At 37.5% G+C, this 16,970-nt stretch overlaps 1 protein-coding gene across 3 annotated transcripts in view; it reads left to right on the top strand.

Moving 5' to 3' along the window:
* Window positions 1-16,970, top strand: part of RGS7 (regulator of G protein signaling 7) — a 401,788-nt gene that overhangs the window by 176,371 nt on the left and 208,447 nt on the right. For all 3 annotated transcript variants that reach the window (XM_075995508.1, XM_012751216.3, XM_012751212.3), the window contains exon 3: window positions 16,864-16,960. In XM_075995508.1, the coding sequence (XP_075851623.1) occupies window positions 16,864-16,960 (97 nt within the window). The remainder of the gene's footprint in view (window positions 1-16,863; window positions 16,961-16,970) is intronic.

Genomic DNA, 16,970 nt, shown 5'->3' with positions numbered 1-16,970 from the left:
ACATACCCTATCCATTATGTTGCATATCAATGCAAATACAGTGAGGGGAGATAATCATTTCTTCTCCCATTGAGAATTCTTAGATTTTCAGGACTCAGGAAGGTAGGCAAGTGGACTTTTCAAAAAGTGAATTGATATTTAGTAGAAGGTTAAATGTCTCCCTGAAGACGTTGTATAACTTTATGCCGATGGCTCTTAACTGAGCAGTATAATATTGCTGGATACGAAGTAGTGGGTGTTTAGTTTGGGTCTTTAGAGCTTCTAAGGAATAAAAACTTAAACCAACAACTTATCCAGAGGTTCAGTTCCAACCATTCTTAAACACAGGAGTAATGTATTTCTGATCAGTTGTTCAGCTAGTTACCAAACCAGTGTTTGATTTGACCCCAATATCTATTAGTCATAGAATGTTAGAACTGGAAGGGGACTTTGCTTCTATAGAAGACATCATTTTAGAAAAGGATTTACTCCAAATCCTTTCTTGGAATTCAGTGAGATATACATGAATAAATACATATTTCGAGTGTGGAAATAAATGAAAGCCATCCAAATGAAAACAAAGAAAGGATATGTATTCAGAGCTTGCTAGAGCAAGGGAACCATACACCAAGACTTTTGTTTAGCATAGACTCAAAGGCAGGCAGAGGAGTGGGAAAGCTTTGTAGTAAAAACAGAAAGAGAGAGGGAGAGAGAGAAGGAGAGAAAGTGTGTACTGATTGGAGGTTGTTGTACAGGGAAGCTGGGGATTGGGTATCTTACGTGACTGGTTTGGGGAATATCTTTAGCTTTCTCTGACTGGCTCAGAGTTGGAAGCATGGAAAAAATTAGGGAAGGTGGTCATCATTGCCCAAGTCCTGGCTGTTCTGGACCCATTGCTGCTGAGTTTGTGGTTTGGCTTTCCAGACAGGTTTCAGAGACCGTGTGCCACAGCTCTGTGCCTCTATATAGTCTGGCCATTGTCCCTTTGGATATTCAGTCTCTCCAAAGGTACTGTTGTTCAGATACAGATGTGACCAAATCAGTATTCATCCTAAAGAAACTTCCAGTAACAGAGAACAACAACATAAAAGATATATACACAGACAAATGTAATGTAGTACAAAGTACGGCATAGTAAGGGAATAAAAAGAAAGTCATAATGGGCACTGGGAAAACAGGACACCCTCAGTTCAGAGTGGGGACGCCCCTGGAAACAGTGTCATTTCAGAGCCTGCACAGGAAGGAGGAAGGGGAACAAACGCTGTCAGGCACATGTTCCACCAAACAAGTGATATTCCCATTTTATAAGGAAGGAGTACAAAGACCCAGAGAGGTTACATTACTTTCCTGAAATCATCCAGCAAGTGACAGGCCTGAGATTTGCACATGGCTCTGCTGGGCCACAAGGGGACATTCTTTCCACTCCAAGTTCACAAAGACGTGTATCCGTGCAGGTATCAGGGTGTTAAGGGAGCAGGTGTAGTTTTAAAGATACATTCAGTATTTTCATTTTTCTTTAAGACCATAAAAACCAAAGCTGTTGTTTTTCATCCTTCTAGCTCTGGAAAGTAAAGCTCCCCGAGTGCCTCTCGGCTGGTGGAGACATACAGAATCTTTGACTGTCAGTGGAGGGCATTTCAAATTATCTGGAAGTCTCTGTGTGAGACTTACCACTTATCAAAAGGGGAATCGTTTTAAGTGATTCAGTGTCACTGCCGTGACCTTCTGGTGTCTGTGTTCTAACCATAAGATAGTAGTCACAGATAATTATGAATAATTAAGGCACATTCCTTATTTTGTATTCATTTTCTCATGGAATTCATTGAGAATTATTGTCAGAAAGAAGGCAGCCAGGCATTCTGATTTTCTTGGCACTCATAAGGAAAATAAAATTGTGGGGGATATAAAAGAGCCAGTTATCGAGCTAGGAGTTATATGTTTGTGTGTCTAGGCTTAGACCGACCTTGCTTTGGGATTTTATATGAATTAGTCCACCACTCATTCTAATTTCTCTCTTGAGAGTAGAGTGGAATGAATGAATAGTCCTGTGCAGAGCGCTCTCTTTCATAGATGGATCGGTAAGAAGAACCTGCTTTGGCTAAATGCCCATCCCCAGCCTTCCAGCTGTAAAGGTTGATTCCAAAACGTCACATGGAATTTTCTCTTCTTTAAAGCTAACTTTTCAGTGGGTTGGAAAGATCAATATTGCTGTTCAAACGCTTCTGAAAAATAAAACCCATTTTAACGTTGTAGTGTCTGGAACTGGCAGCACTAGCAAGGGTACAATTAAGGTGGAAATCCATTTCCTTTTGCTTTTCTGCTGTTTACTCATCGATCTCAAAAGAATTGTAGGAATTGGAAATTTAAAAATCAATATATGAAATAAGTAAACCAGGAATGTCACATGGAGAAAAAGGTCAGGCTCAGCAGCAGCAGAAACCAAGTTAAAACTTTGAAACACATAAGGCAAATAATCAAGTCATATATGCACATTTAAAAAAATTTTTTTAGTGTATATATCTGAAATAAATCTTCCTCATTGGCATGATGATACTTCTGTCCTTTTTAAGTGCTTTTGCCTTACCTTCAGGTTATAAACGCTTTTTTAAATTTTTTTTGAGAATGAGAGTCACAGACATGGTATTGATTCTTTAACTAAACCAGCTGGGTGGACCAGGCTGAGCACTGCTCATATGTAAGGTGGCAATGACTGTAAGGTCTCCCTTTTAATCACCCTGGGTAGAACTATACTAAAATCATCCCAAGGACATCTCTTGACCTCATATTACAAATAAATTGTCATAAAAGTAAACTCCTTGTGAAATATAATATTTCTTGATATCACATCATATGTGTGTGTGTATATATATATACATATACATATATATATATATATTTTTTTTTTTTTAGGCCTGCCTCCACTTAATCCATAGCCCTCATGTTTTATCTCAGTGGAAGCACAGCACAACTCTAGCCTGAAGCTTCCAAAAGAACACTCAATGCCCTGACAGTTAGATTCTTCCCAGAACAGCACGCTCAACCCAGGTTTCCTGAGAATATTAAACCAAAATGACCTAAGGGAATCAATTGTAAGTAATAAATAAACTTCTCTCCTGTGTTGGTCCTGGACCAACCTTGAAAGTCATGATATGCTGAAGTGTTCTAGGTCTTCAGCAAATATGGCATCCTCTGAATTGTGAAACACCGTGCAGCAGGGCTTTCTACTTGCCAGGGTTAAGTTTGTTGTTCTCAACCAGAATATGGGAATGACAGAGAAGCTTGTGGTCTTCAGCAGACGTTCACTCTTATGCTGTGGTTTTCAGTGTAGGAGTAGGATGGATAAAAGAGGCACATGACTGGGGAGAGCATCTATTTGACAGGCATCTGTAAATAAGTCTGTGGTGCACAGTAGCCAGGAATTGATCAGACGATCTTCACAAATCCAAGGCGGGGCAGACAGTTGTAGAAGGATGTGCTCCATACAAAACTATGAGAAAGGCAGGACCTGCTGATCATGGAAAGGACGATGGGACAGTCTGGGTCGGGATTTATGGATTTATGAATACCATGAGTATGATAAACAAAATGTTAGTCACTAAATTCTGAGACCCTGAAATGGTGGGGTTTCTTTTATGCGTGGGAGAGGCAGGCATTAAAAATAAGAACTATGTATGAATTCAGGTAGCAGGCAATTTACATACAGAATTTATTATCCAAAGATCATAGAAACTTAAATGGCTTCCATAAGATTTATATGAATTTATAAACAACAAAGACATAAATGGCTAGAAAGAGAGGCTGGGATTTAAATCAAAGAACTGAAACATTACAGTAATTCTTATATGCCAAAGCTATTGTAAATCTATTGTACCCTGTGGAGGTATTGTGAGGCCCTTTTCCTTTGGTGAGAATATTTTAAAATGTCAAGTTCAGCCAAGAGCCCCTTGACATCTTCTATTAGTCTTTCCTGCCAAAAATCTCAGAGATTAACTAAATCCGGGGCATGTTCTGCATTCTCAGCCTTTTTCTTTCATCCAAATCAATGCCTATCTTTAGATATTCTGTTTCCTACATACTCATTGATGGTGTTATTTTAAAGGAATGATTGGTCTATCTTTGTTAAACCTAGAGGTTGTTGAATTTCAAATCGATTCCAGAAACGAAAATAGGAGAGAAGCTTATCTGAAATCAAGCATCTGCATCAGTAAAACGGCCACCAGAGAGGCCTGTCATGTGTCAGGAATTCTGGTCACTCCTTCTCAGAGAGGGTTGATGAGACTGCTGATTCTGATTTCTAGGGGTATAAGAGATGTGACTAACAAAAAAAAGAAGGTAGACAATTTAGTCCATTAGTTCTGAATTTAAAATACAAAAAAAAAAAAAGGAATTTCTGGATAGACTGGTTTAGTTACTAAAGGTCAGTGGCAATTACACAGAATGTTTACAGATACATATTTTTATATATGGATATATATTTATTTGTTTTGATATATATATATATATGTTTTGGGACAAGGTCTCACTCTGTTGCCCAGGCTAGAGTGCAGTGGCATCATCATAGTTCACAGTAACCGCAAACTTCTGAGCTCAAGCAATCCTGCTGCCTCAGTCTCCCAAGTAGCTGGGACTATAGGCATGCACCACCATGCCCAGCTAATTTTTTAATTTTTTTAGGTTAGAGGTTTCGCTCTTGCTCAGGCTGGTCTTGAATTCCTGACCTGAAGCAATCTTCCCACCTTGGCCTCCCGAAGTGCTAGGATTAGAGGCATGAGCCACTGTGCCTGGCCACAGACAGTATATTATAATGGGCAGTTGGGGGATATTTGACCCCCAAATATGTAACAATAGATGTTTGAATAAAAGACTTAAAGTTCAAGATTTTAATCCTATTAAAGTGAGAATTCTTAAATAGTCCAAATAAAAAAAAATATTAATACATACTTGTGGTAAAACAACAATAGCAGTGTACAGACACAACACAGAAGTATATGAGGTCAAAAGTGGGGTCCTTCATAATTCCTCATAGCCCATGCCCCAGATAGCAAAACGGATGCAAATCATAAAAGCATTTATAATCTAGAGGGAATGATGTATATGTATATAAATTATGTACATAAGTCATATAAAGTAAGGTGGGGTAAATAAAACTATAGATCAAGATCCCCTGTTCAGAGGGGTATGATTGTATTCAGTTGGGATGAGAGAGGGGAAAGGCAAGGAAAGACTTCTGTAAGAAAGTAAAATTTGAAATGATCCTAGAAGCACAGTTGGATTTCCACAGGCACAGATGGGAAAGGAGAGGGTGCTCCTGGTGCGATGAATGGTATGTGAGAAGGTTAGGCAGGAAGTGATTGCTGAGCATGTTGGGAGCTTGAGGTGCAGTTAAGAGAAGCACGTTATAAGGCTAGAATGGCAGTTTGGGGTCCCACTGTGGAGGAATTTGAGTAATCAATTTTAACTTGTAGAGAACTCATGGGGTTTTCAGGTCAATGGAAAGTTTAAACAAGAAGTGAAATATTCAGGCTTGTTCCCAAGTTAATTCTGGGATTTGCCAACTGAAAGGACTGATGTGGGCTCAAGCAAGAGCTAAAGGAGTTCCTTTAAGAGAGAATTTCAATCAGGCAGTATGTGAGCTGGGTTGATGGCAGTGTAGAAGTGATTTTGAGAATCACTACAGATTCATCCTTCAGAGAGATTAAAATTATTAGAATGGAAAGGGCAGAAGAAGGGTACACAAACAACTTATCACCCTATTTAAGAGTCTTACTCATCCCCATTGTGAAGCTAAGGACAAAGTAATTGGTTCAGTATTCGCATGCTCTGGTTCCTCCTTCCCTGTCCATCTCTATATCCTGCCTACCTGCTCAGGTCAGCTTAATCTTACCTCTCCCATGAAGCCTTTCCCCAGCATTGCAGGGGATATTGACAAGTCTCCTACTTGAACTCAGACCACAATAGAGATTAACTATCATGCTCCTTTTGAAAGTTAAAGAAGTGACACCTCATAGGAACAAAAAAAAAAATCTGAAAACCTAAGTTACCCTGTCACATATATTTAACAGTTTGGCAGTTTCTACCTATGGAGCAAATACTACCATGAGCAAAGATTACATGTATTAACCAGATAGTGTATTTGGTCATGTTATTTCCTTCTTTTCATCTTTCATAGCTGTGAAAACTCATTCAGTTGTTTTGCTTGTCTGCTCAAAGTTTTTTTCTGCATTTGTGTTTGTTGTTCTTTGGTTCTCTATTCAGCAATCTCTCTCTCTCTCTCTCTCTCTCCTTTTTTTCTAGACTGCTTTTCTTTTCTTTTTTATTTCAGAATATTACAGAGGTACAAATGTTTTGGTGGCATAAATTGTTTTTGTACCATTTGAGTCAAAGTTATAAGTGTGCCCATCACCCAGATAGTGTACATTATACCCATCAGGTGTGAATTTACCCATCCCCTCCTTCCCCCTCCCACCTTCTTGATTTATGATGAATGTTATTTCCATATCTGCACCTAAGTTCCAATGTAAGTACATGTAGTGTTTATTTTTCAATTCTTGTGATACTTCACTTAGAAGAATGATCTCCAGTTCCATCCAGGTTAATATAAGAAGTATTAGTTCACCATTTTTATTTATGGCTGAGTAGTACTCCATGGTGTACATATACCACATTTTATAAAGCTACTCATGTATTGATGGGCACTTGGGTTGTTTCCACATCTTTGCAATTGTGAATTGTGCTGCTATAAACATGTGAGTGCAGATGTCTTTTGTATAGAATGTCTTTTTATCCTTTGGATAAATATCCAGTAGTGGGATTGCTGGATCAGATGGTAGTTTCATTTTTAATTCTTTGAGGTGTCTCCATACTACTTTCCGTAGAGGTTGTTGTAGTTTGCAGTCCCACCAACAGCATATGAGTGTCCCTATCTCTCTACATCCACACCAGCATCTGTTGTTTGGGATGTTTTGCTAAAAGCCATGTTCACTGAAGTTAAGTGAAATCTCATTGTGGTTTTGATTTGCATTTCCCTGATGATTAGAGATATTGAGCAATTTTTCATGTGTTTTTTGGCCATTAGTCTGTCTTCTTTTGAAAAGTTTCTGCTCATGTTTTTTGTCCACTTTTTAAGGAGGTTGTTTGATTTTTTTCCTTGCTGATTTGCTTGAGTTCTTCATAGATTCTAGTTATCAGCCAATTATTGGATGTATAGCATGCAAATATTTTCTCCCATTCTGTAGGTTGTCTGTTTGCTCTAATGATTGTTTCCTTGGCTGTACAGAAGCTTTTTAATTTGATCAGGTCCCATTTATTTATTTTTGTTGTTGCTGTGATTGCTTTTGGGCCCCTCTTCATAAATTCTTTGCCAAGGCTGATGTCTATAAGAGTTTTTACAACATTTTCTTCTAGAATTCTTATAGTTTCATGCCTTAGGTTTTAATTCTGTTATTCATTGTGAGTTGATTTTTGTGAGTGGTGAGAGGTGGGGGTCTGGTTTTAGTCTTCTACATGTGGCTATCCAATTTGTCCAGCACCATTTATTGAATAAGGATTCTTTTCCTCAGTGTATATTTTTGTCTGCTTTGTCAAAGATTAGATAGTAATATGAAGATGGTTTTATAGCTGGGTTCTCTGTTCTAATCCATTGGTCTGTGTCTCTGTTCTTGTGCTACTACCATGATGTTTTGGTTGCTATAACCTTGTACTATAGCTTGAAGTCTGGTAAATTGATGCCTCCATTTGTTTTTTTGTTTTGTTTTTTTTTTTTTTTTTTTTGCTTAAGGTTGCTTTGACTATATGGGATCTTCTCTGGTTCCATATAAAATATAGAATTATTTTTTCTAGATCTGTGAAAAATGATGTTGGTATTTTAATAGGGATTGCATTGAATCTGTAGATCACTTTGGGTAGTATTGACATTTTAACAGTGTTGATTCTGCTGATCTATGAGCATGGTATTTTTTTCCCTCTGTTTACATCCTCCGATAGTGCCTTCTTCAGTGTTTCATAGTTCTTCTTGTAGAGGTCTTTCACCTCCTTACTTAAATATATTCCTAGGTATTTTGTTTTCTTTGCTGCTATTGTGAAAGGTGTTGAGTCTTTGATTTGGTTCTCAGTTTGAGTGTTGTTGGAGTATATGAATGCTACTGACTTGCGTACACTGATTTTGTAACCTGAGACTTTGCTTAATTTATCAAGTCCAGTAGTCAATTGACATAATCTTTGGGGTTTTCTAGATATAAGATCAAATTGTCAGCAAAGAGAGATAGTTTGACCTCTTCTGCCCCCATTTGCATGCCCTTGATTTCCTTCTCTTGTCTGATTGCTCTGGCTAGGACTTCCAGCACTATGTTGAACAGAAGTGATGGTAGTGGGCAGCCTTCCCTGGTTCCATTTCTAAGTGGGAATGCTTTCAGTTTTTCCCCATTCAGTATGACGTTGGCTATAGGTTTGTCATATATGACTTTTATAATTTTAAGGTAAGTACTATTTATGCCTATTTTTTAAAGTGTTCTTATTATAAAAGGGTACTAAATTTTGTCAAATGCTTTTTCTATGTCTATTGAGAGGATCATATGGTCTTTGTTTTTACCTCTATTCATGTGGAGAATTGCATTAATAGATTTGCACATGTTGAACCATTCTTGCATCTCTGGGATGAAGCCCACTTGGTTGTGATGGATTATTTTTTTGATGAGCAGCTGAGTTCGGTTTGCTAGGATTTTATTGAGAATTTTTGCATCTATATTCATAAGGGATGTTGGTCTGTGGTTTTCATTTTTTGTTGTGTGCTTTCCTGGCTTTGGTATCAGGGTGATGTTGGCTTTTGTATAATATGTTGGGGTGGATTCCTTCCTTCTTGATGTTATGGAATAATATCTGCAGGATAGATACGAGTTCTTGTTTGTAAGTCTGGTAAAATTCGAGTGTGAAACCATCTGCTCTGGGACATTTTGTTGTTAAGATTATTTATTGCTGCTTCAATTTCATTATTTGATACTGGCCTGTTCAGGAACTCAGTTTCTTCCTGATTGAACATAGGGAGGCTGTGTATCCCTAAGAATTTGTCTATTTCCTCCACATTTTCAAGTTTATGTGCATAGACATTTTTATGGTATTCAAAGATGATGTTTTGTATTTTCATGGTATCAGTTGTAATTTCTCCTTTTTCATTCCTGATTGAACTTATTAAAGTCCCTTTTTTTCTGCTTTTAGTTAATCTAGTGAGAGGCCTGTCAATTTTGTTTATCTTTTCAGAGAACCAACTAGTTGTTTCATTAATCTGTATAGTTCTTTTGTTATCAATTTTATTTAGTTCTGCTTTGATCTTGATTGTTTCTTTTCTTCTGCTGTGTTTGGGATTGGTTTGCTCATCCTTTTCCAGTTCCTTGAAATGATTCATTAGATTGTTGATTTGTGATCTTTCTGTCTTTTGGAGGTAGGCATCTATGGATATGAATTTTCCTCTCTGGACTGCTTTGTGTTGCATCCCACAGATTTTGATAACTTGTGCACCCTTTATAATTTAGTTAAAAGAATCTTTTGATTTCCTCCATCTTCATTTCCTCATTGACCCACCTATCATTCAGCAGTAGGTTTTAGTTTCCATGACATTGTGTAGAAATGAGTGTTTCTGTTGGAGTTGATTTCTACTTTTATTCCACTGTGGTCTGAGAAGATGCATGGTGTGGCCTAGGATGTGACCAGTCTTAGAGAATGTTCCATCAACTGATGAGAAGAATGTACATTCAGTGTTTGGGGGGTAGAATGTTGTAAAAATGTCTGTTAGGCCCATTTGATCTAGGTTTGTTTAAGTCCATTGTTTGTCTATTTCTATTTGGAGGATCTGTCCTATACTGTCAGAGAGGTATTGAAGTCCCCCAACTATTATGATGCTGCTGTTTATTATTTTGTTTAGATCAAGTAGGAATTACTTTATGAATCTGGGTGTACCTATGTTAGGTGCCCAGACTACTTTTCTTACAATTTTTCTATTATAGAACTCTATCCCTGTGTCTTTCAATAGGTTTTCATATTGAATACAGTGATAATGAACACCATTGTTTTGTCTGCCCAGCACCCCTTCCACCTCCACTTCCCTCCAGTGTTTGGGGACAAAAAGAAATCAGAGTTTTTGTCCCAAAATTCAGGTATGGAAATAAGAGAGGGAAGTAATCTCTTCCTATGTTCCTGGACTATGAACTATAAAGTTCAGACAGTATGGGTGCTGTTTTGTTGTTCTGTGCATTGGAGAACTAAGAGAAGACCCTGAGCCAAGAAGAAAAGTGAGGTTACCACAAGAAGAAGAATCAGAGGAGGCAGCAGTAATGTCCCGAAGGTGGGCTATGTCTGAGACCCACTTATGTTCCCATCTTTGAGTTACAGAAACCGTCCCACAATACGTACAACGCATTTCCTCATTTGTGATGATTTAAGTTGGGCTTCTGTCACTTGTAACCCAAGTAATCTCCACAGATACAACGAGCATGGTTTTTTCTTTATCTGTTTATTTATTTTGGGTAAAGGTTATATTCCTTGATTCGGATATGAGAAAAGCTTTATTTGAAAAAAATAGAAACAATGTCCGTAAATCGGAAAATAAATATTTACCTCTACTTTATTTCTGTAAAATCAGAAAAAAAGTAAAAGCTCTCTAAATAAATAAATCTATATTCAGGATGAACTAGGACAGGTTTGCATGTGACTAGATTTTACTAGTTTCTGTTTTTAGTCATAATTATTCATGAAAATGGCAGCTTTTTTATATGAAAAGAGTAATTAATTCTGAGTTAAGATACCGACTGCCATCAACTGTAATGTGGAAGAAAATCATATCAATTAGAAGCACCTTTAATTGAATTATTGCAGCAGAAAACAGTTTGTGTTGCAAATTTTAATCTCATTATTCTTATTTAACTTTCATTAGAGAGCATCCCTACTTTCTCTGCCTTCACTGCTGAATTGAGAAGTGCCAATCATTTTCTTCCTTAGAAAGGCTTCCTGAAGGGAAAAGAATTATAGGCAGATTTAAATTATGAAATATCTGCCACCATGTAATTGCCCAAGAAATCCAACAAGCACTTTAGTGATCATTTCTCTCATTTTCATAGCTAGCACTTATAAAATGATGGTACACGCAATAATTTGAAAGTATGTGCACATAGGAAAAAAACCATTCAATATGCCCATTTAGTGTCTCATTTATATCTCCAAATGCCTGTGCTTAATGGTAGGGTACAACACGAAGAAGGAAAACTTCCTTTGAAATTTTGATTGATTCATTTCTCTTTCAGAACTGCAGGGTACAAAATGTTTTTGCTTTACTTCCTACAAATATTTCGCCTACAGTCAAGGTGTCTCTGTAAAGCTATTGGCTTAATGAAATCAATAATAATGACATTGTGGTGAAGTTCTGGCAAATCCAGCTACAAGTAAATTTAATTAAACTCCCATTGTTGTTTAGAACATTAAAGAACTGGAAAGGTTTCAAGGCAGTGATTTTGTTTTCATCAGTATGTGGGAGCCCTGTCTGGCAGCCCCTTTTGAATAATTAGTAACCCTCTTCAAAGAAGATGTACCTGCAAAACGTGGTCCCTCTGTCATTTCGCCAAGTGTGTAGGTGGAGACTGTTTAACCCAGGCAGGATTTGAAATACATCACAAGCCCTGAAGTGACATCTAAACTATTCCAACAGAAAGGCTAATTATGAATTCCTGGAAAAAGAGCAGGGTGTTGAAGTTCAGTAGTGCCTTTCATGCTGAGAGCTTACACATGACAATGAACTTAAGTGTCACATCTACAAGCAAGAGGACAGCCTTATAAACAGCCACTGATTTACTCTTATGCATTAAAGGAAGAAATACCTCTAATGAGTAAGCTGAAGAATCCCTGCATTAAAGAAAGCAAAAAAAATGAGTTATTTTAATCTACAGTACCTTGGGCTATTCTGTTCTACTATTTCTGACTGTCATACCTTGTTTTTTGGCCAAAAGTTAGGTAAAAAGAAAAGAAGCATTTTAAACTTCTTAAAACCAAATCTTTAATTCAACTTTCACTTTTGTTTTGGGTGTTTCAGAAAAGACACATATATGCCTTAAAAATTCAGCACCCCTCTTAGCCACCCATTTTTTATTGAGTCTCGGTTATGAGCCAGGCATTTTATATATTAGCACTACAAAGATGAGTATGGTTTGTGTTCTTTCTTCAAGAAGTTCACTTCCAAGGGAAAACGAATAGTTATGCCAGTTAACAAATGTGAAGTATTCTATAATACAGGTATAAAATAGTTTTGAATGAGTCGAGCCATAGATATTCTCAAAAGTACTTTGCAAAAGATGATTATTTTACTTTTATCACACATAGTGAATCACTTTGCATAGAAAAAAGATTAAGTGCTGTCAAGAGTACTCAATTCAATTGAATTCTTTGTTCTTCTAAAGAATTTCAAGAGGAAAATTCATCAAGTAAATATGAGAGCAGAGACATTTTCATTTTGTCAAAACAGGATGCAATCTCATTACCCCCTTCCTTCTAACTGTGATTTTTTTCATAGCTTATAGTTTTTGCTTATATGCACAGATATTATCCCAGATGTTTCTTCTAATCAAATCCCCCATCTTTCAGGGGCCAACATAAGTCTAGTCTTCTACAAGTAAAAGAAGATAGAGCTTATCCATAGGTATCTTTGTCTACTCAGTGCTTCACAATTTATTGCGTCTAATAAATATTTGGCACTTTAATACAGCTGTCTTTGCCAGCTGAATTGTAAGAGAAAAAGGTGTGTCTTCGTACACGGTGATGAGAGAAGAAATGTTGATGATGAGGAGGAGGATGATGGCGGTAGTGGTGGTGGTTGTGGTGGTACCAGATGGTGGTGATGGTGGCATTATGGTAATCATCTATTTAGTTATGTTTCACTATCATAGTTCTCACCCTTAATAAAGATGTGCACTATTATTAATAGCTCAGTTTTACAGATAAGAAAACTGAGTCTTAGAGTGATAAACTAACTTACCTGTTCATATAGCTTGTGAGTAGAACAGCCAGGATTCAAACTCAGATCTGACTGGCCTAAATGCATGCTCTTAATCACTCTGTTTGCATTAAAATGCAAATGTGCCGACAGTTGGAAGCAAATATACTTGTAAAAGGCCCTGCTCAAGTTAATAGACTCATCAATTTGTCTCTGACAGGAAATTGGCTCTTTGACTTAGTGAGGAAACTTACCCACTTCTGAACATTAATGATTATTTCCAGACTTCAACAATTTTGTAGTTAGAAGAAATCGTATAGTTCAGTGCTTCTAACCTCTTGTTGTCACAGCAAAAACAAATGTTGACACCAGTATTTGCATCAAGAGAGAAAACGGTGTTTTTTGCAGGGTACCAAGCAAGGAGAATGGGCAGCTAAGGGTTTATAAAGGGAGGGTTGAAAGGATTTCCAAAGTGGGTTGAGGGTTGGAGGATTCTGGAACTTCCTTAACCATTTTCTGTTTCTAGTTGTCCAGAGGTCTGTGACAACGGTCAGCATTTTCTATCTGCTGGAGGTCTTGGTTTCTGAAAATCCACTCAAGGACACATGTCAAGATGTTATCTTTAGTTTCTGTAGGAAACCAAACATCTTGTGACTCTAACTTTTTTGGATGACCATTGTTTAAGCTATTATTATCTTCTTGATTAGCAGCTTATATTCCTTTACTTCTCTAAGTGCTGGTTGCAGGCTTAGCGAGGTATCTGGAATTTCCCTTGAAGGGACTCAGAATTTTTTCTTTAATTCCATACTTGGAGCTTGAGTGAGTGGGTTACCCAGCAGATTATCAGGAGGAGTCCCTGCTCTGTTTCAATACTTGAGGTACCAGAGTCTTTTGTCCCTAGGAGTTTTAATATTTATTAGTATTGCTGCTTACAGTCTCTCATACTTCTTGCTGTCTAGTAAGTTCTATTATTTTGCTTGCTTTTAGCATTCTCCTTCTTATGCAGTTGTTATTGATAATAGAGGAACACAGATAATCAAGCATGTTCAAGCTGTGCTTACTATAAAAATTGATAGACTCTGAGTGAATGCCTGAGGGACCTTCCGTAGATAAGATGGACGTGTTTTTTATATGTGGTCTTTATGATTGATTTAGTTTTCAGAAGCCACGTTTGTTTTTGTTTTTTTTTTTTTTTTTGCCTTTGCTTCTGTTGTTATTGTTTTGCATTGTTGTTTTTTTTTTCATTCGAGGCCCTGGCAAAGTTCATGGATAAATCATATCTGAATAAAGACAAAAACAGCTGAATACATTTCCATGATCACATTTTCAGTCTAAAAACGTAAATCCCACTCTTACTTGGAATTTAGATATTTTTGTTTCCTATTGAACAATAGGAAGATTTTAAATTACGGCTCAGAAAGGTTTTGAAATGCAAGCGCAGAAGTCACTTTCAGTTCCCAGCCTCCTAGTCTCACTCCTTTGGGATCCAAGGAACTGAGATCGATTTCACTTTACGGAGAAAATGCCCCTACTCATAGCGATGAGCCTTAATTCAGCCCCTAAGCAGAGGTGACTATTCCCACAACCCTAGGTGCTGAGACAATTAGAGCAGGGAGTCGGAGAGGTTTCCATGTCCGCCTAATCCGGCCTGGTTTAAGCCATTAAGCAGATAATACAAGGGCTTAGAGGCCGCCACTAGGTAAGGCAAAGCAGCTTATTCTGCATTTCTGAACACCGTGTCAGGTCAGTCAGGAGCAAATACCAATGGAATAAAAAATCACCAGAGTGTGTCTATTTTCATGTCTATACTCTGATGAGATGGCTTCATTACATGAGAATAAGTAGGGTTTCTGGTTATTGTTGGGGTCTTTTGGAGCCCTGTTAAAACACACACACACACACACACACACACACACACACACACACACACACACACACACACACACAGAAACACCTTCCTTTCATGCTTGAATTCTGAACCAAGTGAGAACCACAACCAAAGTGAAAGACACACAGGGGTCACACAACCACCTTGATTGCTAATCAAGCTACTCCTGAAGAGCGTTTGTGCACAAGCAAACTTGAATCCTGAAACCTCGTCCTGGACCAATTTGCCGGCCCACTAGGGCAGGCCTCTACATCACAGAGTTGGACGTGGGCTTCCAGCCAAGAGAAGAGGGATGGACCCTATAGCCCAATTTCTCCTTCCTAACTCTTCTATCAGCCCTGCTCCCCTGCAGTAAGTTAGGGGGCAGAAAGAGGCAGGAGGGTTAGGGTAGTGGCGCTCCTTCCATGTGACTAGAAACGTGAAGATAGAACATAAGCATCCCCAAATATCAGGGGAGTGTGTGCACATTTTTAGTCCAATATTTATCATCCTGTCTACATAACAGGCTTTACATATGTTGTATCATTCAACATTAAAATACTTTACCTCACTCAGCACCAACACAATCCCATGAAGAACTTTGTGAGGGAGTTATAAGTATCATTATCACCACTCTATGGAGAGGAACTGGGCCCTAGAGAGGTTATTTAACTTGCTCAGACAACGTGGATAATAACTAGAAGAGCTGAGAGTCAAATACAGGCCTGTCTCACTTAAAAACCTGCTGTTCCCATATCCCCAGTTATGTATCGTGTTAATAAATCCAATGATACTTATCCAAGCAAATTAGATTTCTTAGTTGAAAACCATTCTGAAGCTGTAATGATGGGAATTTGGTAATTCACTGAAATGAAGTTTAGGCTGTGATTTCTTTTTACTTTTTATTTTGAAATAATTTGGAACTTAGAGAAATGATATGGAATTAATGGAGAATTTTCATCTACCCTTTATTCAGCTCCCAGATTGTAAACATCTCATCTAACGGTTGGCAAAATTATCAAAATAAGAAATCGAATTGGTGCAACACTTTTAACTAGACTGCAAACTTTACTCAGATTTAACCTTGGTTTTCACTATTGACTGTGAATTTTTTGAGAGTAGGATCTGATCAATATTCATTTTTATATCCACAATGCCCAGTGGTAATTCTGGTCTAGAGTCAGTGATTAGTGAACTGAATAAATGGATAAATGAGTTTTGAGTTCTGCACTACAAGTTGTACATGCTTGTGTGTATGTGCATCTCCTCGGTTTAGAGAAAGTCTGAGGCTGTGATTTGAATGAATATTATTCATAATGGAGTTCCACACTAGACTTTGTAAAGCACAGCCCTTTAGAATTAAAGAATTTGCAAAAGAAAAAGAGTGTACTAACAGGATTGAAAGAAAGCGTGAAATCTGCTAAATGGGTAGAAGGCTATGGTGTCACATTCATTTTAGTGTGTGTGTATGTGTGTATGTATGTGTGTGTATGTGTGTGTGTATGTGTGTATATGTGTGTATGTATGTGTGTGTATGTGTGTGGCCTATATCACACTTCAGTAAGTGCCTGGGCAAGAGGTAGGTTTTAGAACTGTAATGTTCAATTAAATCATAGAAACTCTTTTGCTTAAAGAGGAAGTCCAAGTAGATCTTTTAAGGCTTCTACTTTCTTCCACAATGAGTTCAGTGGAGATAACATTAAGGAAGTAGGAATTCGCTATGACAGTGGTTTCTGACAACTTTAAAAATAAACACCTTTTCATCTCAACATTTATAACCAAAGTATGTGAAACCAGGAGAAAGGCACATTCAAAGCACAAAATTCCTATTAGTAGCTTAATGGATCCTAAAAATGGCCATTTTCTTGCTGTTTCCTCCATATCCTGTTAACACAATTTAAATAATTAATGTGGCAAAGTCTACAAAGGCAAGAATATGGCATTATCCTTAGGTGGGCAAAACTAGAATGAATACAAAATTGTTATGACAGCTGATTTTTATCAAAAAGGTCAACTTCGTAAAAGTTTTAATTATTTTATTATTGTTTAGATGGAAGACGTCATAGCACGCATGCAAGATGAAAAGAATGGAATTCCTATTCGTACTGTCAAAAGCTTTCTTTCCAAGATACCTAGCGTCTTCTCTGGTAAGTCTGC

This window comes from Microcebus murinus, chromosome 19 (genome assembly GCF_040939455.1).
Source record: "Microcebus murinus isolate Inina chromosome 19, M.murinus_Inina_mat1.0, whole genome shotgun sequence".
NCBI classification, from domain to species: domain Eukaryota; kingdom Metazoa; phylum Chordata; class Mammalia; order Primates; family Cheirogaleidae; genus Microcebus; species Microcebus murinus.
Note: the sequence above shows the minus strand (reverse complement) of the source record. Positions and strands in the feature narration are given on the sequence as shown.